Source organism: Mauremys reevesii, linkage group 18 (genome assembly GCF_016161935.1).
Source record: "Mauremys reevesii isolate NIE-2019 linkage group 18, ASM1616193v1, whole genome shotgun sequence".
NCBI lineage: Eukaryota > Metazoa > Chordata > Testudines > Geoemydidae > Mauremys > Mauremys reevesii.
In genome coordinates, this window is record NC_052640.1 from 30408386 (window position 1) to 30436230 (window position 27845).

Consider the following 27845-nt stretch of genomic DNA (forward strand, 5'->3'; position numbering starts at 1 on the left):
CACAACCCTGGGTTTAGCAGGCCAATGCTCAAACCACTGAGCTATCCGTCCCCTCAGGTCAAACTATGTTTGACCTCACCAACTTTGAAGGTTTTGGCCCTCGTGAAGTTATTCCAGAAATTTTATTTTCTTTGCTTTAGAACTGTAATAACATCTTCAGTGCCTTGCAACCCCCTCCAATTGCCTTTTGCGACCTATCCCCAGGGATTGTGGCCCATTGATTATTAAACGTGGCAATAGTGTATCAGTGTTAGTGAAGGATTGGGTGCTTTCTCCTTAAACTCCATCCAGAAACCAGTTGGCAGCCAATGCAGATCACAGAGTACCGGTATAATATTCACAGTGAAGAGCCCCACTTAACAAGGAGGTAGTTGCATTCTGCACCTGTTTCTGTCTTCAAATGGATTTCAGGTGCCTCTCCTTGTAGAGCACATTATTGTACTCTAATCTCAAGGTGACAAAGGTACAGATTGCAGAACTGAGATGTGGATCTGACAGGTGCATAACCTCCTGGACACATCCAGGGTGGGAGAAAGCCATCCCAGTTACTGTTGCTATCTGATTATCTCACTCCCAAATTACAAACTCAAGTGTTAAATGGTGGTAAACACCCTCAGGCTAGGAGGTCTGTTAAAATTTTCAACATCTCTTCTGGCTATTTTCCCCTAAAATACCCACTGTTACCTGGATAAGCTTCCACCACCACCCCCTCCTTTCTAGATCCCAGGCATATGCTGAGATACACGCTCAACTGCACCATCTGGGTTGATGTGCCTTAGTGCATTTTCAACCTCCTTGGTGGTTAACTGAAATAGTTTAATTAAAATCTCATTATCAAGTTGTTCTACAACATTAGTAAATAAAAATAACTTTAACAGCTGCCTCTTGTGACTTAATAAGTGGCAGTTTCAAGGAATTGACATCTGTTCATTAAAAAAGAATTTAAAAAATATTCAATATTTTTCATTTCCTGTCTGCTCTCAGAAGGTTTTAAATCCAACTATATTGTGGTCTTTTTTTTCCTACTGCTGCTATAGTTTAAAATTCCCAGTAAGAAGGGAGTACACCCCATAGCAAGCTGCCGTGGGTATGCCTCGTTTGGATTTATAAGATGCGTTGGGAGTCATTTGGACATCTCCCTATGGGCCAGGGGGTGGATGTGTCTGTCTCTCTTGTTACAACCTGTTGTTTGATGCACCCTCCATTTTACTATCTCTTATTTGATGCACCTTGCTGTTTTAAAAAGCACAGCTAGCAATGTTCAGCCAGTCTAATTTTTCTCCACTTCAACCTACTTACTCCACCCAGTCCCATTACTTTCAGTTTTGCTAGTGAAACCTGCTTACCTCCCCTCCCCTTGTCACTTCTATTTTATTCTGCTCCCTACACCTGGATCATCCTCCTTATTCCAGCATGATAGGTGCCCATCTTCTTTTCATTCTGTCCTCAAAGCTCACTTCATCCACAAGACCAATAAACACAAGTGTGTCATGTTAAGAGTTAGTGCTATTCTCTGGGACTCTGTTTCACTCCTCTGTGTCTGAGCTTTCTTTTTAGACTGTACGCTCACCGAGCCAGGACTGTGTCCTCTAGGAATGGTACAGGGCTCAGTAGAATCTCAGTGCTTAAATAAATAATAAAGTCACCTGCTTGACTGAGGATCCATTTTCTGCATTAGTCACTAAATAAAGTAGTACAAACAAATGTTTGTTCTACAGACTCGAATAATCTCTTCAAAGTCACACTTTCAATTGACAGTTTGACCCCTACAATTTGATTCTAACAAGTGACTGAATAAATACTTCCTTCTTATATAACAGTTCTTATCCCTGTTTCATATTTGGGGCCATACCTGCTTACTTTAGTCACAAAAGTAATATTTGACTCCTGTTCACTCTACTGAGCCAACACAGCTACAAGGGAGCGAGCTGGATTCTGTTGTGGCTCATGTATCATCAGTTACATTCCAGTTGTGCTCTTGGTTAAACCTGTGCAATCCCAGTGGTGACAGTGGTGTTGCACAAGTGTGACTGAGAGCCGAATTTGGCCTGCAGAACTGTTTTCCTAATGAAACTCCAGAAGGTCAGAACTCAGCTTGACTCTTGGGTGGCAGAGTTTGCAGGGCTAGTAGTTAGAAAACCCATTTTTCCTTGTGAATTTGATCTGGAGTCATTGAAACAAAAAACATGGAACAGCACAATGCCTGCCTTACTATCATTTTGCAGAGTAGAGCCATACATGAACTTTCTCTCACAGCAACTGGATCCTCTCCTTGTATGTTTTTTCACTAAAATGTGGCCTCCCTACCATTTACCCTGCAGTATTTATGGAAGCTCAACCAACCTCTCTGCTCATATTTGCAGCTACTGTGTAGGCTGTAATTGCCTAAGAAGCAGTTGTGACACTTATAGTAAGGATGCAATACCAAAATAAATTGTATTATCAGATATCAGAGGGATAGCTGTGTTAGTCTGGGTCTGTAAAAAGCGACAGAGTCCTGTGGCACCTTAGACTAACATAAGTATTGGAGCATAAGCTTTTGTGGGTGAATACCCACTTCGTCAGACGCATGGGACGTATTATCAGAGTGATGCTTTGGCTGCCCGCCAATTGCATACGACTCCTGGTGCAGGTTAATAGGTAACGTACCCCCTGTTAATAGATCCCAAATCTGATCATGTGAATAACCGATGCTGGAAGTGCTGTATTCCAGCAACCAGCTGCTGAGTTTTTAAGTGCTTAGTGCTGTTTATTTAACGCACTCTGTGCTGATAAATTACAAGCACTCTGCACTTAGTAAAGAAAATAAATTCCAGCCCCACAAAATAACAGCTTTGCAGCACTTAGCCCTGTTTATAGAGTAGTTCATCCACTATTCCCCCAAGACTCGCAAATATAGCTAACAAATCATGTGAAGATAAAGTCAGTGGGATAATATGAGACCGCAAATGCAAGATCGTTCTTTTTGAAGGCTCTGGCTCAAAAGTGACATTGAAGGAGCATGGTGGCCCCAAACCTTGTTGTGCCTGGACAGTAGCAGAGCCATTGCTGTTAGTTTAAGGTCACTCATCTAACGTAGTTTTCATTTGGGGATTTAGCTTTTATTACAGGAACCATTCTAGTTCATGGCCGAGGTGGAGAATGTTCATTATAAACCTTGCTTTCAGGCACACAGAACTTTCTAAAAGATGATCCTTTATGCTAAAAAGGCCCATGATTAATATAAGTGGGGGGGATGGTGGTGTAAAGCACAGGTCAGAGAGTCAAGAAGTCTTGAGTTTTATTCCTGGCTGTGTCACAGGCTCTCTGTGTAACCAGGCCAAGTCATTTTGCCTCTCTGTGCCTTTTTATGTTCTTTGCTTGTAAAATGGGGGTTACTGATACTTGCCTATCTAATAGGGTGCTGGGTGTTTAGATTAGGAATGTCTGTAAAACACTTGGAGTTCATGCTGTCTAAAATGCAAATTGTTAAAAGTAGAGCACGGTGTTTGTCATGGAGGTTGCAGGAAGTCACAGATTCCATGACTTCCTGCAACCTCCGTGACTTGTGGCTGACCTCAGGGCCAGCTGCTTGGGTGGCCCTGGGAACAGCCACACAGGCTGCTGCTGAAGCAGCTCTGCAGTAAGCATCTCCGGGGGCCCCGCAGCCAGCCACACCAGCTGCTGCTAGAGTGGCCCCGGCCCCCAGGCCAGCTGCACTGGCTGCTGCTCTGGCAGTCCTAAAATAGGTATATCTCCATTAATTTATTTATCTCCTAGAACTGGAAGGGACCCTGAAAGGTCATTGAGTCCAGCCCCCTGCCTTCACTAGCAGGACCAAGTACTGATTTGCCCTAGATCCCTAAGTGGCCCCCTCAAGGATTGAACTCACAACCCTGGGTTTAGCAGGCCACTGCTCAAACCACCCCCACACCTAAGATTCAGTCAGGGATATTTATGATCAGGTCACAGGCTGTGATTTTTTTTTTGTTTCTTGCCCGTGACCTGTCCATGACTTTTTAGTAAAAACACCCATGATTAAATCATAGCCTTAATTATAAATACAAAGGTGTGGAATTCAATCATTTACGCTGAAATAAACTGGATTCCTATTCAACTTCTATTTTCAATTAAAGTGTGTGTGTGTGTCTGTGTGTGGGGGAGTATGGTAATATGATGTGGTTGGGATTTTAACACCACAGTAAAACGTATGGTTCCCACAGCAACCATAACTCTGTCATTACATGTGTGCGTTAAGGCCTAAAACTTAATAGCATAAACAGTCATTCAAAATACTTTATACACAAAGGGTGAAATTACATTTGTGGAGAGAAACCACGGATCTCAGTTAAATGCTGACCACTGGTATTTTAAACTAACCATAGACCTCTTTCTGGGGAGGAGAGAATCTTTTGAATTTCCTTACTTGTGGTAGTTAACTCAGTGTTTGTTGTTGAGAATTTTAACATAGGTTTTCGCACAAAGTTATGTAACTGCAGATCATTTGTAGTCTGCAGGCTGGTTTAAACTCCAGCTGGGGTGCCTCAGTGTAGTTTGCAGTCTAAAGCACAGCTGGAGTTTCAAAACATTGATTCCATAGAGTACAAATTGCATCTGTGGATGAAAGCCTCCCAATGGCAATGCACAGTAACCTGAATTTGAGAACGCTTTCTTTTCCATCTATGGTGGATAAATGTCTGCACGTAAACATTAATTGGTCCTTTAAAACAATAGCCATAAAAATGGCCTTTTAAAAAAATTGCTGATGCTGTTTTACGCAAAGCAATTTAGTCCTAGTTAGGAAATAACCTCTTTCTAAAAATATTGGCAACCCAAATCTGTGTTCTGAATTTTAGAAGTGCAAAATAGTATCTTAAATCTTTTATTCTATCTGTATTTTACTTAAAACCCCAGATTAAACTCCCCTTGAAAAAACTGGCCAGAAAAAACTCCCTCCCAGGCTGAGCCCTCATACACCAAACTTGTATCCCATTGCAGGGGGTGCATTTGAACCCCTGAAATTAGGGCAGGGGTAGGCAACCTATGGCACACGTGCCAAAGGCGGCACACGAGCTGATTTTCAGTGGCACTCACACCGCCCAAGTCCTGGCCACCGGTCCGGAGGGCTCTGCATTTTAATTTAATTTTAAATGAAGCTTCTTAAACATTTTAAAAACCTTATTTACTTTACATACAACAATAGTTTAGTTATATATTATAGACTTATAGAAAGAAACCTTTTAAAAACATTAAAATGTATGACTGGCACGCGAAACCTTAAATTAGAGTGAATAAATGAAGACTCGGCACACCACTTCTGAAAGGTTGCCGACCCCTGAATTAGGGCTTTCTAATGGCAACACTGGAAAATCAACTCTGGGTGTTTTCAACCTCACTGTGTCTTATGTGAATCACAGAGATGCTCTCTGACATTTGATTTGTTTTTATTTGAGCATCTGCATTCTTCTGTTCTTCGGAATGCTCTGGTAACATTTATGCGTGTGTTGGGTGGAGGAAGGACTTCTGATCTGCTCCTTTTGACTCAAAACGGCTGTGAAGTAATGAAAGGGACTACATGTTCCTTGACTGCATTACCCACAGGGTGGCAGTGTGTGACAGCAGCTGGTACTGGTGAAGCACCTTCTCTGTTGTTCTTTAGCATTAATATTGAAGCTGTCCAGGTGGTACTAAGATTGAGCAGCAGTGACAGGGAGGGGTGCTGCCCATGGGCTTTGGAAAAATGGCCCTATGTCCCTGCCCAGCAGTGTTTCCATCCATGCAAGTGGAAAAGCGAAGTGGCTTTGGAATATAGGATCTCCTGTTTTATATCTCTCTTTATCTTCCTCCCTCCCCCTTTCATTTTTTAAAATCAAACTTTAACAAGGCTGAGGCAACTGTGGAACTGTTGGAAGGTCATGGCTTGTGGCCTGGACCAGTTTTCTCAGCTCCAGCAGTTACTTTTTATTACCAAATGTCTCTAGTGTAAAGTGTGGTTGTATTCTGTGTAAAAATAGCCCTTTGTTATACCACAGCTGCTCCTTGTGTGTGTCTAGAACAGAGCTGCAGACTTCACTGATAAAAATAAGGCTTTTGTTACTTTTTATTCCTGGCAGTCCTGCAGAGCTAATGGCTCTGGAAGAATAAGATGGTCTACTCTTGTTTGTGCATCATCGTTAGAAATTGTTTAAGTTCCAGTTGCAGGGCCAAATTCTGCTCTGCGACATCTGTGAAACCCGATAGAAGATATTGAAGTGAGTCTAGGGATAGCTGGGAACAGGATTTGAAGACATTGAGGTTGCACATGTGCAATTAAGGGCAGAATTTTGCATGCTGAATATTGACTGCTGATGGTGATGTGGGCATCAAAAAGAACTCAGATTTTTCAGATCCCAGGTGAGGTTTGGTGCATTGGCAGTAAGAGAAACTGACTGACTTCTTCTAAACCGAACCAATTTGATATGGTTTCACCGAGACATGCTCAATATGGGACCGTCATGTTTGTGGTCTGTTTCCAGAGTAAAACCACCCTTCCGTGCAGTGCAGGGTAAATTGCCGATCTGCTGTCTGCATTCTGTGGGAGGATTTAATGTACAGCGTGATTGCAAAAGGATAACCTTGGCATTCCTAGTGCTGTATCTGCATTACCAGGCATGACAGTGGGAGTAGTGGGGGAGGCCAAGCACACATGCAGGAGAAAGTGCATTTGATGTGGCTGAATGGAAAAGTGGGGGATGGGGCTATATATAATTGAATTTTTTAAATGCCATTTGCTCTTTGCTCTCTTGCTGCAGGTGAAGTGGAAAGGGAAGGATTTGTTTGACTTGGTGTGCAGGACCCTAGGACTCCGAGAAACCTGGTTCTTTGGACTTCAGTACACGATCAAGGATACCGTGGCCTGGCTCAAAATGGACAAGAAGGTTGGAATAGGACTTTTTTTTTTGGTGGGTGGAAGGGTAGATCTTTCCCTGGCTGTCCATGCATGAAACTCGGAGATGCATCAGTGGGAATTCTGAGGGTGCACCAGGAGCAAACTAGGCTTTGGCTGATCTATAGATACATTAGTCAGGAGATCCAAATACAAGATGATTGTCCTCCAGCACAGCTAGTGTTAGGTCGGACCTTTAGTCTATCCCTGAACCATCACAAAGCCTTAGACTATACATACAAGGTCCCTTCTACGCTATATAACTGGTGTGTTAGCTGTTTCAAGGGACAGCCATGTTATAACCATACCCCCAAGATGATTGTAATGTAAATAGGGTCTAATATCCTATTTGGAGAGTCCCCATGTGTACATGAAGGGCAGACCCTTTAGAGAGGGTAGCTTTCCAGAATATTCTGTGCAAATAGTGGAAAAGTGAGGTTGAAATATGACAGTTCTTTACTAACAGTCTGCCAGTGTTTGAGGTATGGAAGTACCTAGGAAGGAGAGACAATAGCAAATGTATATGGGAGATGAAGTTAAGGAAAAGAATACTTCCCGAGAGTGTGATCCTCTCCGTTGTTGAATAATCTCCTAATGGAACCACATTTCCTTTGCTTGTATGATTTAAAACTAAACTGGACAAACCACTAGAAAATGTACAACAGGGAATAATCCTGTATGCCCTCCCCTCCCACCCCCCAGGTATTCTTCCTTCTGGTGTCTGAGAGGAACCTTTCTTGAGCAGTATTGAAACAAGGGTCCGGTTGAGCCTCTGTTTCAAAACACAAGATATTTAGTCCAGTGAACAGAAGATAGGATTGTATCTCTCTCTGCCTAAGAAAAAATATGGAAGCAAATTCCAGGCTCACCAGTTGTCTTTGTAGCAGGAAACTGCATATTTTGAAGAAAGATTTGTGTGTTGGTAGAACCCTGTATGTGCTCAGCAGGGAAGAAGAAAAATGAATCCTCTGCCTTGTGAAAAATTGTACTCCATGGTATGCAGGATGATTTATTTCTGCTTTGAGTTTGTTTTATAAATATGTAGAAATTACAAACTTCTTACAAGCCTGTGGGGCAATGGTTCCTGAACTTCCCAGATTTCATGATATTGACCAGGTGACCGGAAAATCTGGAGAGGGGGGGTACTGCAGTTTGAGGGGAAGTAGAAGTTTAGCACCTGTGTCTAGGCTGTAAGAGGCAATGGTGTTGGAGAGGTTGGAGTCACTGATTGATTGTCAAATCCTGCAGGTTCTGGATCACGACGTTCCAACAGAGGAGCCAGTCACTTTTCACTTCCTTGCCAAATTTTACCCTGAGAATGCAGAGGAGGAGCTGGTTCAGGAGATCACACAGCACTTGTTCTTTCTGCAGGTATGCACTTCAGCAATTAGTTGTCCTTCCCAAGGGCTGGGGAATGTGGTGGGTGGTAGGGCTGTAGATGTGTTTCTTAATGTTGACTGGCTCTGGCCATCCCAGCATGGCTTCTCTTCTTTAAGTTCAAACCCACTCTGAAATGAGCAACTTCAACAAGCACATGGTGTTGTAAAAATAGAGAAAAGATGATTTGTGTAAACCTAGCAGCATTCAGCCTAATCAGTCTGTAAATCTGGGAGCAGTGAGGTGACTAGCAATATTAATAGGTTATACCCCCCTAGCGGGAGAGTATCTGTGTGAGAGAGGGGCAGTTTCAGGAGCTAAGCAAAGTGCAGGAGGCGTCACACCCTTGCAGCCAGTGCAAATGTCTTGTATCAAGATATGCTAGCTGTCTATAATGAATGGCTAGCATTTGTATTGTATAAAACACGGGTACATCCTCTTGAAGGAGAGCAGGACAAGTCCAGCCCTTGCCATATTCAGGGTACACTATAAAACTCTCCTCTTCACCAAAGTAGGCCCCAAATTACTGGAGCAGAAGAAAATCCCAGAAGCCCAATGGAATCAGAAGCTGATGGCTAAGATGGAGTGGGATGGAGAACTAAATGTTCCAACTAGCACACTGTCGTTTGCAAACTGTGATAACCACACCTAGCTCTTGTGCAGCACTTTTCATCCAGTAGATCTCAAAGTATTTGACAAAGGAGGTCAGAGTCACTATCACTGTCTTTTTTTACAGATAGGGAAACTGAGGCACAGAGCCAAAGTGGGTTGCTCAAGGCCACCCAGCAGGCCAGAGCTGGGAATAGAACCCTGTCCACTAGGCTACATTTCTAGTAATAGGCTCTTTAGCTTTAAGGATTTTGAGAGAGAAGGAAAATGCCATGCAACTTTGTTTTGGGGAAATCTGCGCTGATGCTGTTGCAGTGGCAGCTCTCTACTTCAGGTTATTGAGGTACTTTCATCAGAAGTCCCATTTTTCAGGCAAGGATGATTTCTGAAATAACTACCTTTTGGGCTGCAACATTCCAGGTTTATTCTCAGCCCATAATGGGACTTGTGTGTATGTGTGAGAGACTTACCGGACTAGGAAAATTACAGTGATGTCTAGTGATTAGTCGGATTCCTGGGTTCTATTCCCAGCTGTTTTTCCTTGGACAAGTCATTTAGGCTTAAACTTTCAAGTGTCTGCTGACTTTTCTGTTTTGGGTGCCTCAAGTTGAAGAAGGAGGTTGGATTTTCCGGTGTCCCAAGTTAAAGCACCCCAAATTAGTAAATGCTTGGCTATTTAGCCCCAAAACGGAAGCCATCCAGATCAGTGAACACTTGCAAATGTGGGCTTCAATTCTCACTGTGCTGTTTTTTTGTCCCTCTGTAAAATGGGTATAAAAGCTACCTCAATGGGTTGTTGTGAGGCTTAATGTTCATTAAGTACTCTGTGCCCTTATATAGTACCTTTACTCTAGGGAGCAAAGTATTGGTGTTAATTTTCAGGCCCTTTTTGTTGCTCAGATACCTCACATAGGTATTTTAAAATTATTTTAAAATGACAAATTTGCCACGGATTTAATCCTGGATGAGGAAAAGTGCCTTTGATGTAATTTAAGAGTTAAAGCAGTTGAAAACTGCATCTTGCAAGTGCAGCATGTGACTTTTTACTATAAGTGCAAAGTGATGTTACTGTAGCTGATTGTGTGTCAGTGTGACAATCCATTTAAAGCTCACATTGAAATAAAATAAACTTTTTTCCCTTTGGAAAATTAGTGTTTAATAAAAAAATAATCAAATGCATGAAAGTCCGGAAATGCAAAGTAGTGGTCCTCAGTAGCTGTAATTTGGCCCTCTTGGGAGTGTGTGCAGTACTGTGCATGCTACTAAAAGTACTATCACAAGGCGACCCGCAACTCTGATAATGGTCAGTAGAATTTGAGGGTGGTTGGCACCTCCTTGATGAAGATCAGAGTTTCCAATAATCCAATAGTCAATAATTAATCAGTATCCAGTAACCATTTATTAATCAATAGCCAATTGTTAATACAGATTGAATTTATGAAAGAATTTAAAAAAATGTGGGTAAGTCAGTGATTTAACGTATTAGAAGATGAGACATTAAAACAGTGCATGATGGAAATAGGTATCAGTCATGGTTACCAGAATCCAGAGAAGTGACACTACAGCGATGACAAACTAATCACAGTCTTGTCTTGGTCCTGATAATTGCTTATCCCTTGCCAATATTTATAGTAAGGTTGGTTACAATCCCATTAGTTCCTCTTTCCATATCAGGGATGAAAATACATATTTGTCTGGTACATTTCATACATTTTCAAGCACATGATCAGACAGCTGTTTGGTTACTCATTACTTTTATATTTTATATATTCCTGTCGGTTGTGGTTTAAGACATTACTTGCTCAGTCACAAAAGCAGGACACTGTGTTAAAAGGTCACTATATCTTAAGTTTAGCAAGCTTGTATTTTCCCTTCTTAGCATGACCATAGAACAGTGGTCCCCAACCTTTTTTGTCTGGCGGGCGCCAGCTGATGAGCCACGGAGGACTGTGGCGGCGGACGAGCATCTGCCAAAATGCCGCCGACAAGTGGCAACGTCAATAGACGTCACCGCCGAAATGCTGCTGACAAGCAGCATCATCCAGAGGCGTCGCCACTGAAATACCACAGAAAATCGGCAGCATTTAGGCAGCGATGCCTCTGCATGACGCTGCTTGTCGGCGGCATTTCGGTGGATGCTCGTCTGCCGGCCAGTATGTGGGCGCCTACGGGCACTGCATTGGGGACCCCTGCCATAAAGGATCATAGGAGTCTAGTTCATGAGCAAGCTATAGGCCTTGTAAAAGTCTGGTTCGTAGGTCAGCACTGACTGAGCACTAAAGCAATCACAATTTTTCCCGTATATAATAATAAAAAATCCTTCATGTGCTCAAAGGGAAGGAGCTGCAGATGCTGTACAAGTCATCGTTTTGAAGTGTGTGTGTGTGTGTGTGTTAGACATAAAATTTTATCTTTAGCAAAGGGATGGGTTTATTTTTTGCTCAGTAGTTTTGCATGTGGAACTAAAGTTCTTCTCATGAATCCAGAGGTGGATTAAAGTTTCCCAGGGCCCTGGGCCACAGCAAGTAGGGGGCCTCTCCCCACCCCTTCCACTTGTGGCCTCACCCACAGCCTCACCCCTTTCTGCCTCTTCCCTGGGACCCCGCCCCTGTTCCATCCGGGGGTCTCCTCCCATTCTGCCAGCCCCACAGCCCATTTTCTCCTTTCTGGTCACCCCCATCCCCTGGTGACCCCAAGACAGGAGAAGCTCTGTCCCCGTGCCACAGCTTCCCCCACCACCCCTGCGCTTCTTCAGGGGACCAGGGTAGGGGTGTTGGAGTTTCTCCTGCCCTGCCCGCCCGGCGCTTCTGCTGGAGAGTCAGATTGGGGGGCTTCCCCTGGTGCCCGCAGCTTCTTCTGGGACAGGGTCGGGGCACTGGGGGCTTCCTATGCCAGGGACGGGGTCGGGTGTTGCTGGGGGGGGGGCTTCCCTCTCTGAGGGGCTTCTGCCGGGGGTGAGGTTGGGGAGGTTGCTGGGGTCAGGAGATCCTAATCCCATGGCTTCTGCTGGGGACAGGGGTTGCTGGGGGGGGCTTCCCCCATCCCATGGCTTCTGCCGGGGACAGGGTAGGGGTGTGTGCTGGGGGGGCTTCCCCCATCCCGCGGCTTATGCTGGGGACCTGGTCAGGGGTTGCAGGGGCTTCATCTGCCAGCTGGCAGAAGCCGGGGCGCCCGGGCCCTGTGGGTCCAGTGGCTAATCCGCCACTGCATGAATCCATCTGAAAACAGTGGTTTGTGGAAACCTGAGCCTGTTCCCCGAAGAGTGCCAGAGTTTGCATCAGCCAGACTTGTGCCCTGTCTGAGGAAAATCTTTAACTGGCTGGTTGGCAGCCCTAATTAAAACAAACTGCAGCCATCTACTGTGATGGTTGCGCCTTGCATAGCTCCACTAAAGCAATGTTATATCTCCTTTGCTGCTTTGCTCAGGTAAAGAAACAGATTTTAGATGAGAAGATCTACTGTCCTCCTGAGGCATCTGTGCTGCTGGCCTCCTATGCCGTCCAAGCCAAGGTAGGCACAGATGAATGATGGGAAATCTCCCATGAGCCCATTGATGTCCGAGTGATTCGGTTTTATGTCCTCATGCCTTTTGAGGTGTCAGATGCTCAGTGATAGACCTTCATCTGCTGAGGAACTGGGGCGGTGCTAGATTTGTGCAGACTTGAGTGAATGGCAGGAATGCCAGCTTCATTGCCTTCTCTGTGCTAGTGACCCTTTGGTCCTTAGGATAGACCCTGCATCCCCTATTAGGAATTTGCAGCGAGGGCAGAGCTTATAAACTGCAGTACCCACACCAGCTGGTGTTGCTACAGGATCTGATAAGTCATCATACCCAACCCCTGCTCTCTGCAGAAGCCATTCTACTCCCTGTTCTTCCACCTTTCAACTCTTCTTTCTGCCAAAGACCCTCCAGCTGGACTGCCACCATGGTATTCAAATAAACCCTCCATTGCTGGCACCAAGCCTTGCTTCAGATTTGTTGGGGTGAGGGAAATATAGTGAGGTGTTTTTCTTTCCTCTCTTCCTTTCTCTTAGACATCAGGTCATGGGTTCTCTTGTTACAGCTGGCCTAGCCAGATCATAGGTTCAGCAATCATTGGGTTTCCTCCCTTTGAGCCAAATTCTTGTCTTGCATAATAAACCTGAATTGTGCTGGGGACCCATATGAAAGTGGCTAGCCGGGAGGAGACAGGATCACAGAGTCAGAACTCAGAGCAACCACACCATCATTATTGAAACCTGCAGGCTGTAGTCATAGTTACAGCTTTCTACATGCCTACTAATCAGAGCTTTTGCCAAAGGAGTGGCCTGCCCCCTCTACTCACGTATGAGAGAGTGGATGTGGAGCAGTGCTTAGTGATACACTGGGCATAGAGACATCCTGCTTCTCTCAAGCCATCCATGATGTTCCTCTTCTTTATGAACTGCAGTTGCAGAAGGGGGAATTTGTCTCACTGTCTTTGTAGAGCCAACACTTACCCCCTTGTCTTTTCCTACCTGTCTGGCACTTCGCCTGTTGTCATCCTACCCTTTGTTCAGACTGCGTACCTCATTAGTGTTGTTACCTCTGCATAGTTGGGTGGCATTTGACATAAGTATATATTGATAAAAGTTTGGACTTATTTAAAAAAAAGTGTAGGGCTTTTGGGTTTTATTTGTTTTATAACTAAAACATCTTGTCTCTGTTTTTAACAAAGTGTTATAATTTTATTTAGAGCAGTTACTAGCCAGGGAAATGGATCTTTTTAAAATATTTATTTGCTAAGAAGCATTGTACTGAATATTCATTCAGCACCCTTGTATTCAAGAGCATGAGCGAACATTTGGTTTGATTTCTCTCATTTCCTGTTTCATACAGAATATACATACAGGCTGTCTATACTACAGCTTATGCTGGGATAATTTGTCATTCAGAGGGGTGAATAAACTGCCCCCCCCGAGTGACATAAATTACATGGACATAAGCGCTCGTGTGGACAGTGCTATGTTGGCAGGAGAGCTTCTCCCACCGACATAGCTACCGCCGCTTGCAGAGGTGGTTTTATTATGCCGACGGGAGAGCTCTCTCCCATTGGAATAGAGTGTCTTCACCAGATGTGCTTCAGCAGTGCAGCATGTATGTATGTGTAGACAAGCCCACAGTGACTCTTTCAATCACAAAAATAGTAGAACTGTTGAGTAAACACTCTGTGCTGTTAGTTTCCCAGCCACTTCAGCTACAGTTCACACGCTCAATGCTAGGCTGAAGTTAGGTAAGACATATGTGGTCTTTTCACTCTCTCCTGCCCCAGCCACTTCTGCAGTTCCTCTATTGACCACATGCATATTAACATACTATTGAATTGTGCTTGGTGTTTAGTTGTTTGTAAGGTGCAGCATGGTTTTAAGCAGGATTTCCTACCTCTGAGTTGTGATATTCTGTGGAATCACAAGAGGGCAGCAAAAAATCCCCCTTGATTTTCAACATCTTAATCCCAGTGCTTCCATGACTGCTTCCTCTAGTGACCTCACCACTGTCATCTACTGGCTGAGCAGAAGCTGGCTTACTTCCTGCAGTTGGGCTGGTGCTGGTCAGAGCTAGGAAGAGAGAAATTTTTGACTGCTGGTCTCTCACCTGATAAACTGTGGGACAGCGGCCTCTAGAGGTAGGGATGAAGCCACTAAGAGGCATTTCCCTAATGATCAGCTGTTCGTTGTAAGCAGGTGCTTAACAGCAATGCAGACCGATGCATTTACATTTGATTTCGCTGATTGACAAGTGCATGTTTGTGTTGCTGTTTTACCTTTATCTATAATAACAATGTAGCCATCAGGGACATAAAATATGTCTTTAATTCCAAGAATGAACAGAGTAGTATTACAAATACTGTGAATTTTTCCCTCCAGTGTTTCTTTCAAATCACCTTCACCATTTTCAAATGTTGGTATAGTCTTCAGTTTTAAATAGTAAGCATTAGGACAGAATCTATTGGAAAAATACATCCCTGCTGAAAACAATAAAATCACAAAGAGATTTTCCTATTTTTTTCAATGCGAGTCATTCAGACTCTAAGCCCGTTGAGCCTCTCTGATGTTGTAGGATTCCTGCAAGAGTTATTTTGTCCCTATTTGTTTTTTTTTCCTAAATAAATAATGCATTGCATTTAAATTCAAAATATTAATGTACACAGATTTATACAGTACAATATAAACCAGATGTCTGAGTGATATAAAGACAATCTCAGAGTATAAACACAAATATTAATCATATAGTTCAATTAACAAGAACTAAATTGCCATGACAGTTTTTGAGTTATAATTGAATTGGAAGGTTTTTTAATATATTTGCCAAATCACTTGAACCAATATATCCTGCAGTATTTCGGCCATTTGTTGATTTTCATTTTTGAATAATTAATGTTCTCATCCAGAGTTGCTCCCTGCACACACATTCCTTTGGGATGTGGTGACATCCTTGACCGTACTAAAATCACATAATCCACACATTGTCTTAGGTCCCCATGATAGATCACAACCTAAAATAATCATATTAATACTATTTATCATTTTTTTCCAACCAGAAATAATTTATTTTCTGCCTGTCCAAGTTTATAGGAGTTGTTTTCCCTCCCAACTCCTGCATTTTTATTATTTCCCAGTTTGACATGTGTTCAGTAGATCCATATATGCAGCCTGGTTTTGAGAAGCACTGAGCTATGATTGAAGCCAGTGGGGAGTTGCCAGGTGCTCAGCACCTCTCAGGATCAGGCCAGTGGTATCTTTGTTGTATTAATTTATGTCTGTGTTGGCTCTAAATCAGTAATTCCATCTTTAATCTCCAGTTGTATGAGATGTTGACCGTTTTGCTGCTGAGGGGTTATATGTACAGATTGTTGATTCTGAACTCTGGTGTTTGTTAGTGTATGTCGTCACAGCTCAGGCATTAAATGAAGGCTGATTTGGAATGTCTCTTGACTTCCTGTTGTTGCTGTGTTTTATTATTTGTCTGTCTTGTAACAATTGCTACTGTTTGTTTTTTCCAAGCAAGAAAGAGAGATGAAGGGCATTTTCATCATGAAATGACTGACTTAGGGAAATGGTGTCCTGTCTTTAATTGGATGATGCTGTATTGTGACTCTTGCATTGAGAGATGAATTAAAATCAAAGTATTTCCTGTACATATCACTTGTAAATCATCTCCTTTCAGTCAACTGACTCATTTCAGGCGCTGTGACTTGGCCATTACATGCCCTGCGTACTGTGCAGGAGGAACGTTGAGTTTCACACACACTGCAGAGATATTCAGTGTTTGAATCTTTAACCGATGCACTTTATATCTGAAGTGGTGGTTTTGCCAATTTCATTTTATATGAAGCTTGAAATAATTTATAATCTAAACTAGTGTGAATAATTATTGAGCACACTTTTCAAATAAGAATAGTATTTGCTGACCTAATTTAAGTAATAGAACTTCTGGCAGTGGGACAAACTCCTGTCTGAGAACTGTCCATTGAAATCTCTCTTTAAAAAATGTTCCTAACGTTAAATTTATTAAATAGGACACTGAGAGGTGACTGAAAGGGGGTGCCAGCTGCATCAAATGACTTGCTGCTCTTGGTCCATGCCACAAAAACCATTGATGCAACTTGACCCCTTGTGGACAGCCTAGCTTAGAGGTCAAAGTCTGAATAGCTATGAAGAGCAAACTCCCCTCTTGCTGCTAGAAGGGGATCCTGGAGGACAGGGCTGAGGCCCGTTGAGGGGTGTTTGCTGTACTGCTGTCCAGCTGCTCTGGAGATGAAAGAAGGTAGTTGGTCTCCAGGCCTGCACCATACAGCAGCACTAACATCACAAAGAAAACATATGGGGCTGACACACTGGCCAATGTGTATTGTGTACTCTACTCTCTCACAGTGGTTATTTTAAGGGTGTATGATATTGAGTTCAAATTCAAGAGTGTAGATGGTTTCTATCTCATCTTCAGACATAGTCTCTGTGCGTTGTCGCCATCTTAAACATGCAGTGTTTGCGTTTCTTTTCAGTATGGTGATTACGATCCCACTGTTCATCAGCGTGGCTTCTTAGCTCAAGAGGAGTTGCTTCCAAAACGGGTAAGGAGTTCAACCAGGCAGAATCCTAAATGTGTTGCAGGGTCTCTAGGACTTACTGGCATCTTCTGTAGAATATTCCTGTAGGACTACCTACAAAAGCCACAACGGTAAATTATTTTCTCTTGATCAAAGTTCCCTTATTGAGGCAAGTGATACAATGTGCCATGCCCCTTGGCCACAAATGGTCACCTGGTAAAGCTGTACCAGAACAGCAGCCTACTGTTTACACAACTTCTACCGGCAGAAGGTATAGAAACACCACCCCCTCACCGAATGACATTAGCTATGCCAACAGAAGCACTCATCTGTTGGCATAGAATCATAGAATACCAGGGTTGGAAAGGACCTCAGGAGATCATGTAATCCAACCCCCTGCTCAAAGCAGGACCAATCCCCAGACAGATTTTTTCCCCAGATCCCTAAATAGCCCCCTCAAGGATTGAACTCACAACCCTGGGTTTAGCAGGCCAATGCTCAAACCACTGAGCTAGCCCTCCCCCTGTAGCTACCCTGCGGGATTTGGTAGCATAGCTCTGGGTATGCCTATGTTGCAGCGGGGAGCGAGCCTCCCAGTCTGTGTGGCCAGACTCTTGCTAGCGGGGCTTGAGTTGGAGCACTAAAAGTAGCAGTGTGGAGATTGTGGCTCGGGCTCTCAAGCCCACATGACCGTCGAGGCTTGAGAGCCTGAGCTCCAGTCCAAGCCACAGCATCCATGCTGCTGTTTTTAGCATGCTAGCATGAGCCCCACTAGGAAGTCTATCTCCCCAGGCAGGGAGGCTCCTTCCCAGCTGCAGTGTAGCTGTACTCTCTGTGGCTGGCAGAGGGACATAGCTATATCCACAGAACTTTGTAGTGTAAACCTGGCCATACTGAATGAGGAAACCTTAATCTGTATCTAGACTATTTTAATAAATATGGAAGTGAATGTTTTCTGCCCACTGGCTTTTGCCAGAATAGCAGCTGCATTCTGCAGGTCTCCTGGTGTTGGCTTGGGGGTGCTTGGAGTGTGGTGTGCTCAGGAAGGCTAACTGAGAGCTGATTAATGAGAGCACAGAGTTGATCGTAGCTTAGTCACGAGGGAGTTGGAAAGGCCTATGAACTGGAGATTAGATGTTAGGGTTGGGATGGTGTATGTGAGTGGACAAGAAGGGCATTTTGAGCTTGAGGCTCCCTGTTTCTGGCTCATTCATCAGGTGATGAGTCAAAGCCACAGGTAGGACACTGTGAGTTGAGGATTTCTCTGCCTGTCTTTCCCAGGTAATTAACCTGTACCAGATGACTCCAGAAATGTGGGAGGAAAGAATAACAGCCTGGTATGCAGAACATCGAGGCAGGGCAAGGTGAGTGTCTGTTAAGTTGGGCTATTGACTGGTGTAAATTCTCTAGCCCCTCTGTGAGCTGTCAGAGAGTGAATAGGGACTCCAAGATCCCTAGCAGGCTATGGACGAGTTCTGCTAAAAGAGCACTTCTGGTAGGTCAAGCTCAGGACTCTGCCAAATTCACAGCCATGAAAAATGCATTACGGACCATGAAATCTGATCTCTTCCCCTCCCCGCCCTCATGAAATCGTGTCTTTTGTGTGCTTTTACCCTATACTATACTATTCACTGTACAAGTGCTGGAGGAACTGACTAGGGGCCGTGCTCCTCCTACCTGCTGCTTACAAACAGGTAAGAATTGGTAGAGGAAGTAGAAGTGGGTGGAGACCTAGGCGGCAGTGACCATGAGATGGTTGAGTTCAGGATCCTGACAAAAGGAAGAAAGGAGAGTAGCAAAATACGGACCCTGGACTTCAGAAAAGCAGACTTAGACTGCCTTAGGGAACTGATGGGCAGGATCCCCTGGGAAGCTAATATGAGGGGGCAAGGAGTCCAGGAGAGCTGGCTGTATTTTAAAGAAGCCTTATTGAGAGCGCAGGAACAAACCATCCTGATGTGCAAAAAGAATAGCAAATATGGCAGGCGACCAGTTTGGCTTAACAGAGAAATCTTCAATGAGATTAAACACACAAAGGAAGCTTACAAGAAGTGGAAACTTGTACAGATGACTAGGAAAGAGTATAAAAATATTGCTCGAGCATTCAGGGGTGTAATCAGGAAGGCCAAGGCACAATTGGAGTTGCAGCTAGCAAGGGATGTGAAGGGTAACAAGAAGGGTTTCTACAGGTATGTTAGCAACAAGAAGGTGGTCAGGCAAAGTGTGGAACCCTTACTGAATGAGGGAGGCAACACAGTGACAGAGGATGTGGAAAAAGCTGAAGTACTCAGTCCTTTTTTTTTTGCCTCAGTCTTCAGAGACAAGGTCAGCTCCCAGAGTGCTGCACTGGGCAGCACAGCATGGGGTGGAGGTAACCAGCCCTCTGTGAAAGAACAGGTTAAGGACTATTTAGAAAAGCTGAACAGGCACAAGTCCATGGGTCCAGATCTAATGCATCTGAGGGTGCTGAGGGAGTTGGCTGATGTGATTGCAGAGCCATTGGTCATTATCTTTGAAAATTCATGGCGATTGGGAGAGGTCCTGGATGATTGGAAAAAGGCAAATATAGTGCCTATATTTAAAAAAGGGAAGAAAGAGAACCCGGAGAACTACAGACCAGTCAGCCTCACTTCAGTCCCCGGCAAAATCATGGAGCAGGTCCTCAAGGAATCCATTTTGAAGCACTTGGACAAGAGGAAGGTGATCAGGAACAGTCAGCACGGATTCACCAAGGGCAAATCATGCCTGACTAACCTAATTGCCTTCTATGAGGAGATAACTGGGTCTGTTGATATGGGGAAAGCAGTGGACGTGATATATCTTGACTTTAGCAAAGCTTTTGATACAGTCTCCCACAGTATTCTTGCCAGCAAGTTAAACAAGTATGGATTAGATGAATGGACTATAAGGTGGATAGAAAGCTGGCTAGATTGTCGGGCTCAATGAGTAGTGATCGACAGCTTGACATCTAGTTGGCAGCCGGTATCAAGCAGAGTGCCCCAGGGGTTGGTCCTGGGGCTGGTTTTGTTCAACGTCTTTAATGATCTGGATGATGGGATGAATTGCAGTCTTAGCAAGTTCGCAGATGACACTAAGATGGGGGGAGAGGTAGATAACGCTGGAGGGTAGGGATAGGGTCCACAATGACCTAGACAAATTGGAGGATTGGGCCAAAAGAAATCTGATGAGGTTCAACAAAGACAAGTGCAGAGTCCTACACTTAGGAAGGAAGAATCCCATGCACTGCTACAGGCTGGGGACCGACTGGCTAAGCAGCAGTTCTGCAGAAAAGGACCTGGGGATTACAGTGGACAAGAAGCTGGATATGAGTCACAGTGTGCCCTTGTTGCCAAGAAGGCCAATGGCATATTGGGCTGTATTAGTAGGAGCATTGCCAGCAGATTGAGGGAAGTGATTATTCCCCTCTATTCAGCACTGGTGAGGCCACACCTGGAGTATTGCGTCCAGCTTTGCTCCCCCCACTACAAAGGTATGTGAGTCCAGCGAAGGGCAACGGAAATGATTAGTGGGCTGGGGCACATGACTTATGAGGAGAGGCTGAGGGAACTGGGGTTATTTAGTCTAGAGAAGAATGAGGGGGGATTTGATAGCAGCCTTCAACTACCTGAAGCGGGGTTCCAAAGAGGATGGAGCTCGGCTGTTCTCAGTGGTGGCAGATGACAGAACAAGAAGCAATGGTCTCAAGTTGCAGTGGGGGAGGTCTACGTTGGATATTAGGAAACACTATTTCACTAGGAGGGTGGTGAAACACAGGAATGGGTTACTTAGGGAGGTGGTGGAATCTCCATCCTTAGAGGTTTTTAAGGCCCAGCTTGACAAAGCCCTGGCTGGGACGATTTAGTTGGGGTTGGTCTTGCTTTGAGCAGAGGATTGGACTAGATGCCTCCTGAGGTCCCTTCCAATCCTAATATTCTATGATTTCATGGGGGAGACCAGCGTTTTTCAAATTGGGCGTCCTGACCCAAAAGGGAGTTGCAGGGGGGTCACAAGGTTATTTTAGGCAGGGGTCACAGTATTGCTGCCCTGGCTTCTGTGTTGCCTTCAGAGCTGGGTGGCCAGAAAGTGGTGGCTGTTGGCCGGGCACTGAGCTCTGAAAGCAGCGCTCTACGAGCAGCAGCACAGAAGTAAGGATGGCATTGTATGGTATTGCTACCCTTACTTCTGTGCTGCTGCCTTCCGAGCTGGGAGGCTAGAGAGTGGTGGCTGCTGACTGAGGGCTCAGCTCTGCAGGCAGCAACACAGAAGTAAGGGTGGCAATAGCATACCATAGCATCCTTACTTCTTTGCTGCTGCTGGCGGTGGCTCTGCCTTCAGAGCTGGGCTCCTGGCCAGCAGCTGCCGCTCTCTAGCTGCCCAGCTCTGAAGGCAGCACTACCACCAGCAGCAGTGCAGAAGTAAGGGTAGAAGTACTGCAACCCCACCTACAGTAACTTTGAGGCACCCCACAACTCCTTTTTGCGTCAGGACCCCTACAATTCCAACACCATGAAATTTCAAATTTAAATAGCTGAAAACATGAAATTTATTATTTTTAAAATCCTATGGTTGTGAATTTGACCAAAATGGACCGTGAATTTGGTAGGGCTCTATTCATGCTGGATAGTGAAAAGGAAGAGACTATGGAAGTGACCTGAATTACAAATACTGTATTGTGGGGAGGGGGAAAAGTGTGAACAGTGGTGTTCTGGATCAGCCCTTTGGACTAGAAGTCAATTTAGCAAGGCAACCTCCCTCTTTCTAGGCTGCCAGCACAGTGGAGATAATGCTTACAACAAAGAACGTGTCTACACAGTTTTTTGTGCAATACAACTATCTCAGCTAGATTTTTTTTTTTTCTACCAAAATTGTTAAATCAGTACACCCTTAGTGTGGATGCAGTTATATCTGTACAAGGCACCTACATAGCAATATAGATTATACCCCTTCCCCTACCGGAATAAGATATACCAGCATACGCACCATTATATCAATAGAACTGCAGCAACGTGAGAGTGTTTGTACCATTGTAGTTATGAGTATGGCTAGTGTGGTACAATTTTGTACGTAGACAAGTTTTAAAGGAGCAGTTGGAGAGAGCTTTTACCACTCCTAGTGCCCCCTGCTGGCCTGTCATAATAGTATGTTGATGAGATTCCAGTGGGAGGCTTTGGAATGCCACTGCGGCAGGGCCATGCATGTGGTAGGGCGTGGCATCACTCCTGCTGCTGAGCTACTGAAATGACCGTTGAGATGGGAGTGATGCTCAGTGGGCAGGAGAGAGAAATAGGAGTCTGGATTCGTGAGATTTCACTCACTTAATGATTCCTTGTACCACAAGCTAGTATGGGTAGTTATACCCTTACTGGACAATACACTTCTCCTTGGGGATGAGCAAAAAGCAAGAGATGTCTGAAACACACAAACTGAGTCTGTTCAAGGGATTGGGGTAGAGACAAGGCCTGAAACATTGCATCCTCTGTTCTGTCATTAATAGACATTCGGATGCAGGTAAGCTGCAAACTGGGATTTGCGGGGGATCTTTATCGATCCTGCTGGTAAGCAGAGACTTGACCCTTGCAATAGAGACAGTCCTGGCTCCAGTGCATTACATGCCTGCAAGGCTTAGAAGGCACCTTTTTTTTTTTCCCCCTCTCTCTTCCTGTCTGTAACTTTGGCCTGTATTTACCTGACAGAGATGAAGCTGAAATGGAATATTTGAAGATCGCTCAGGATTTGGAGATGTATGGAGTAAACTACTTTGCAATTAGGGTGAGTTCAGAGTTTGGGTCATGTTTTCAAGGCATCTTGAGTCCATTGTGTGTCTGGGGCAGGGGAAGAGGCATTTGAGAGGGATAGTCCTAGTGTTAAAGGTCCCCTTGCCAACTTGTCTTGAGCCTACTGTGCGGAACTCAGTGCTGGCTGCACTCCCACAGTATTTTACCTGTGGGCGGGGGGGAGGAGGAGGCAGTGGATAAGCTGCTGCCAGAAGTCTCCCAAGAGGATGAGTGAATGAGTCACTACTGCAGTGCATTATGCCTGGGAAGCAGGATCCCCTCTGGGATAGTTGGTACTGCATCCCTGGTCAGGGCTGGATGAAACTAGTAGAATGTAACCATTTGTGTCAGATCCTCCTTAAATCTTCCTGCTTCAAATGGAAATGGTGTGTTCTGCTCTGTTCTTCCCTCCTGTAGAATAAGAAGGGCACTGAGCTGTTGCTTGGGGTTGATGCACTGGGGCTTCACATCTACGACCCAGAAAACAGGCTGACCCCCAAAATCTCTTTTCCATGGAATGAGATCCGGAATATCTCTTACAGTGATAAGGAGGTAGGGCACCTTTATCCTATGTACAAATACCAATAGGAATGCAATAACAAATCAGAGGGACTTCTCTGATCTCCTGTTTCACTTGCACTTGCTCTCACAGTCACAGCCAAAGCTGTCTCAGTCTTTCCAATAGAACCCTTAATTCCCAGGCTTTTGTATGTTTTTTGAAAGCAGGCATTCCAGAGCTCAGCCCAGGAGCTATCTTTTTTTTTTTTTAAGAGCCCTCTGTTTAACCATTTTAAAAAGAAAACTACCCCTAGTGTGCACAGCTCAGCCAGCTGAAAGCTCAGAGGATGAGAATCTTGTCTTACTATGAATATGCTCTGGCATTGTGAAGTATAATTAAATGCATTCCTGGTAAGAAATGCTTTTGGCTCTCACTGCTTCATTATAGTACTCTGAGCTTCCAAACTTTCAGACTGCCAGGCTCAGTGCAACAGATTGAATCTTTTCTTGGTGTCAAGTAGTGTAGGCCCAACACCTATGGTCGGTTTTGATTAAACTGTTTATGTGAATAGGAATCAGGACTGGTACTACCATTTAGGCCAACTAGGCGGTTGCCGAGGGAGCCAACATTTGGGGGCGCCAAAAAGCGGTGCCCCTATATATATATATATTTTTAAAGCCTTTCAGTGGCCACTGCGCTGGGAGGGAGAGGGAGTCTGAGCTGCCGGCAGGCAGCCCACGGGTTCCCCTGGGTCAGCGCGCCACCGCCGGCAGCCAGCCCAGGAGTTCCCACAGCAGGGCTTCTGGAGCAGAGGTGAGCTGGGGTGGGGAGGTGCCAGATGGCTCCCGGGGGGGGTGGGGGGGAGAGGAGCTGCTGCAGGGGGGGTGTGCCGTGGGGGGTGGGGGGCGCCTCAGGGCGGAGCTGCCACAGGGCTTGGTGGGGGCGGGGGCGCAAGGTGGCAGTTTCTCCTAGGGTGCGAAACTTCCTTGCACCGGCCCTGATAGGAATGACTTCCTGAATAGTTGTAATCCAAACACCAACACCACTAAGACTAGAATAATGGCTTGGCTACACTTGCAAGTTACAGCGCAATAAAGGAGCCACGGGCTCCCTAGCTCATTCCCCATCCACAGGGGCAAGGCACGTAGAGCCCTCTGACTCTGTGGCTACAGCGCTGCTGGTACTCCACCTTGGCAAGTGGAATAACGTTTGCGGCGTCCCCCTGGAGCACCGTGGTGCCAGTGTGGACAACCTGTCCTGTTAATGCGCTCTGATCGGCCTCCAGAAGTGTCCCACAATGCCTGTTTTAGCCACTCTGGTCATCACTTTGAACTCTACTGCCCTGCCCTCAGGTGACCAACCATCAGACTTGCTCTCTAAATTCTATGGGAATTTTGAAAATCCCCTTCCTGTTTGCTCAGTCACACGTGGAATGCTCTCAGCGAATCTTTCTAGGTGACCATGCCTCCACGCGCCAGGCGATCCGCAGTATGGAGCAATGGCGAGGTGCTGGACCTCATCAGTGTTTGGGGAGAGGAAGCTGTCCAGTCCCAGCTGCGCTACAGCGGTAGGAATTACGATACCTTTGGGCAGCTATCAAGGGACATGATGGAAAGGGGCCATGACTGGGACGCTCTGCAGTGCAGGGCTAAAGTAAAGGAGCTGTGGAATGCCTACCGCAAAGCCTGTGAGGCAAACAACTGCTCTGGTGCTGCCCCCATGACCACCTGTTTCTACAAAGAGCTGGACGTGATACTTGGGGGCAACCCGACCTCCACTCTGAGTACCACCATGGACACTTCAGAGCCCAGTTCAACAAGGCAGGAGGAGGAGGAGGAGGAGCAAAGCGGGAGCAAGTGTGCTGAGGCAGAGGAAGGCACCCCAGGATCCCTAGATGCGTGCAGCCAGGAGCTGTTCTCAAGCCAGGAGGAAGGTAGCCAGTTGCGGCAGCCAGTGCTTGGGGAAGGACAAACATTAGAGGAGATTCCTGGTAAGCAGCTTTTATTTTGGGAAGGAAGTTACTCGGTGGGGGCTCTTGGGGCGAAGAGGATTAGGTCTGCATGCATGCCTAGATAGGGCGCTGATGTGCTCTCACATCGCAGTAATCGGCCTCAGTGATTTCTTCAAAGGTCTCATCCAAAACTTGGGCAATCCACTTGTGTGGGTTTCTCGGGAGAGCCACTGTGGTCCTTGTCCCAGTAAGGCTAACTTGTCTGTGCCACTGTGCTGTGAGGGGCTGGGGGGACCATTGCTGCACACGGGCAAGCTGCATATGGGCCAGGGTGGAAGCTGCATTGCAGTAGAAGACCCTCCCTTGCTTCCGAGGTCACTCTCAGCAGCGAGATATCTTCCAGGACGAATTCCTGTGGAAAATATGAGGACAGTGTTCAGTATAGGGCCCCCCTGCTGCTGTTGGCTCTCCCCATGGCACAGAAACCCAGAGAACAGTACAGCCGTGAAACAATCAGTCACGCTTGACCCTGTGCTTACCATTTTGGGGCTCCCGTGGGTTTATGTGTGCTTGCTTTGGGACGGGCAAATCATGCTATTGTGTAGACTGTGCTTGCCTTTAAGTACAGAGGAATCATTGCTCTGTCTGGTATGAACAATGCTGCCTCTGTAAAGTTTTGCATTTTGCCTTTACAGATGGAACCTTGAGATCTCAGCTGTCCATGTTATCACTGGCCAAAAGACTCCAAAGAATCAAAAAGAGGCCACGTAGAAGCAAGGAAGACATGTTGCATGAAGTAATGCAGCATTCAAGTAATGAAAATCAAAAAGTGCAAGAGTTGCAGGAGAGTGAAAGGAGGATTCACCAGCAGAACGAGGAGTGCTGGCATAAAAGCATGGTGCTCCGGCAGAAAAGCATGGATCGGCTGATAAGCATAATGGAGCGCCAAGCAGACTCTATCCAGGCACTCGTAGCCATGCAGGCGGAACACTACTGCGCCCCCCCACCTCCCCCCACAGCCCTTGTCCCAAAACTTTCCCTTGTGCCCCCATTTCACCTCCAACCCACTTTCCCCAATATCTGGGTTCTTACCGCCACCAGCTGCCTCCAACACCTGTAGCTTCACCACCCAGACCTGAAATCTATGACCCTTACCCACTGCACTCAACCCCCATCACCATGCAGTATAGCCATCCTGAAGTGCAGCACTCATTGCACAGCACTCCAGATGGGACATACACAAATCTGTGATCGTACCGTTCCCCACTCCATCCCCTTGTCCTTCCTGTTTCCCAAGCAGCTGTTTCTTTTAAATAAATAAATGGATTTTTTGACTTTGAAAACATTCATTATTATTGCATAAAGTAAAAGATACCTTAGCCCAGGAAAGAAACAGGCACTGCAAGTCAGCTTAGGAAACATAGATTCCTACTAACATTGGAACCACTGCACTTCACTCCCGTGCAGGGCACCAGACATTACTGGTGGCTTTCAGCGTCAAATTGCTCCCTCAAGGCATTCCTAATCCTTGCAGTCCCGCGCTGGGCCCCTCTAATAGCCCTGCTCTCTGGCTGTTCAGATTCAGCCTCCAGGTGTTGAACCTCCAAGTTCCATGCCTGAGTGAATCGTTCACCCTTTCTATCACAAATGTTATGGAGGGTACAGCACGTGGATATAACTGCGGGGATGCTGTCATCGGCCAGGTCCAGCTTCCCATACAGAGAGAGCTAGTGGCCCTTTAAACAGCTAGAAGCACACTCCACAGTCATTCTGCACCGGCTCAGCCTGTTGAACCGCTCCTTGCTGCTATCAAGGCTCCCTGTGTAGGGTTTCATGAGCCACGGCATTAAAGGGTAAGTGGGGTCTCCAAGGATCACAATGGGCATTTCGACTTCCCCTGCGGTGATCTTCTGGTCTGGGAAAAAAGTCCCAGCTTGCAGCTTCCTGAACAGGCCAAAAGATGCGTGCGTCATGCACCGTTCCGGGCCAGCCTGCATTAACGTTAATGAAATGCCCACAGTGATCCACAAGTGCTTGGAGAACCATAGAGAAATACCCCTTCTGATTACTGAACTCGGAGGCTAGGTGGGCTGGTGCCAGAATTGGAATATGCGTGCCATCTATTGCCCCTCCACAGTTAGGGAAACCCATTTGTGCAAAGCCATCCACAATGTCCCGCACGTTACCCAGAGTCACGGTTCTTCTTAGCAGGATGCGATTAATGGCCCTGCAAACTTGCATCAACATGATTCCAATGGTTGACTTTCCTACTCCAAACTGGTTAGCGACCGATTGGTAGCTGTCTGGAGTTGCCAGCTTCCAGATTGCAATAGCCACCCACTTCTCCACTGTCAGGGCAGCTCTCAATCTCATGTCCTTGCGCCACAGGATGGGGGCGAACTCCTCACATTGTCCCACAAAAGTGGCCTTTTCTCATCCGAAAACTCTGCAGCCACTGCTTATCATCCCAGACTTGCATGACGATGTGATCCCACCACTCAGTGCTTATTTCCCAAGCCCAAAAGTGGCGTTTCACGGTGCTGATCATGTCTGTGAATGCCACAAGTAGTTGTGTCGTACTTGAGTCGCAATCCTCGTCGGAGCCCTCACTGTCACTTTGGATCCTAAGGAATAACTCGACTGCCAAATGTGACGTGTTGGCGAG

The 27845-nt window shown here is 45.7% G+C and overlaps 1 protein-coding gene across 5 annotated transcripts in view; it reads left to right on the top strand.

Moving 5' to 3' along the window:
* Window positions 1–27845, top strand: part of NF2 (neurofibromin 2) — a 98408-nt gene that overhangs the window by 29907 nt on the left and 40656 nt on the right. For all 5 annotated transcript variants that reach the window (XM_039504897.1, XM_039504893.1, XM_039504895.1 and 2 more), the window contains exons 2-8: window positions 6771–6896; window positions 8153–8275; window positions 12317–12400; window positions 16912–16980; window positions 18238–18320; window positions 22650–22725; window positions 23148–23282. In XM_039504897.1, the coding sequence (XP_039360831.1) occupies window positions 6771–6896; window positions 8153–8275; window positions 12317–12400; window positions 16912–16980; window positions 18238–18320; window positions 22650–22725; window positions 23148–23282 (696 nt within the window). The remainder of the gene's footprint in view (window positions 1–6770; window positions 6897–8152; window positions 8276–12316; window positions 12401–16911; window positions 16981–18237; window positions 18321–22649; window positions 22726–23147; window positions 23283–27845) is intronic.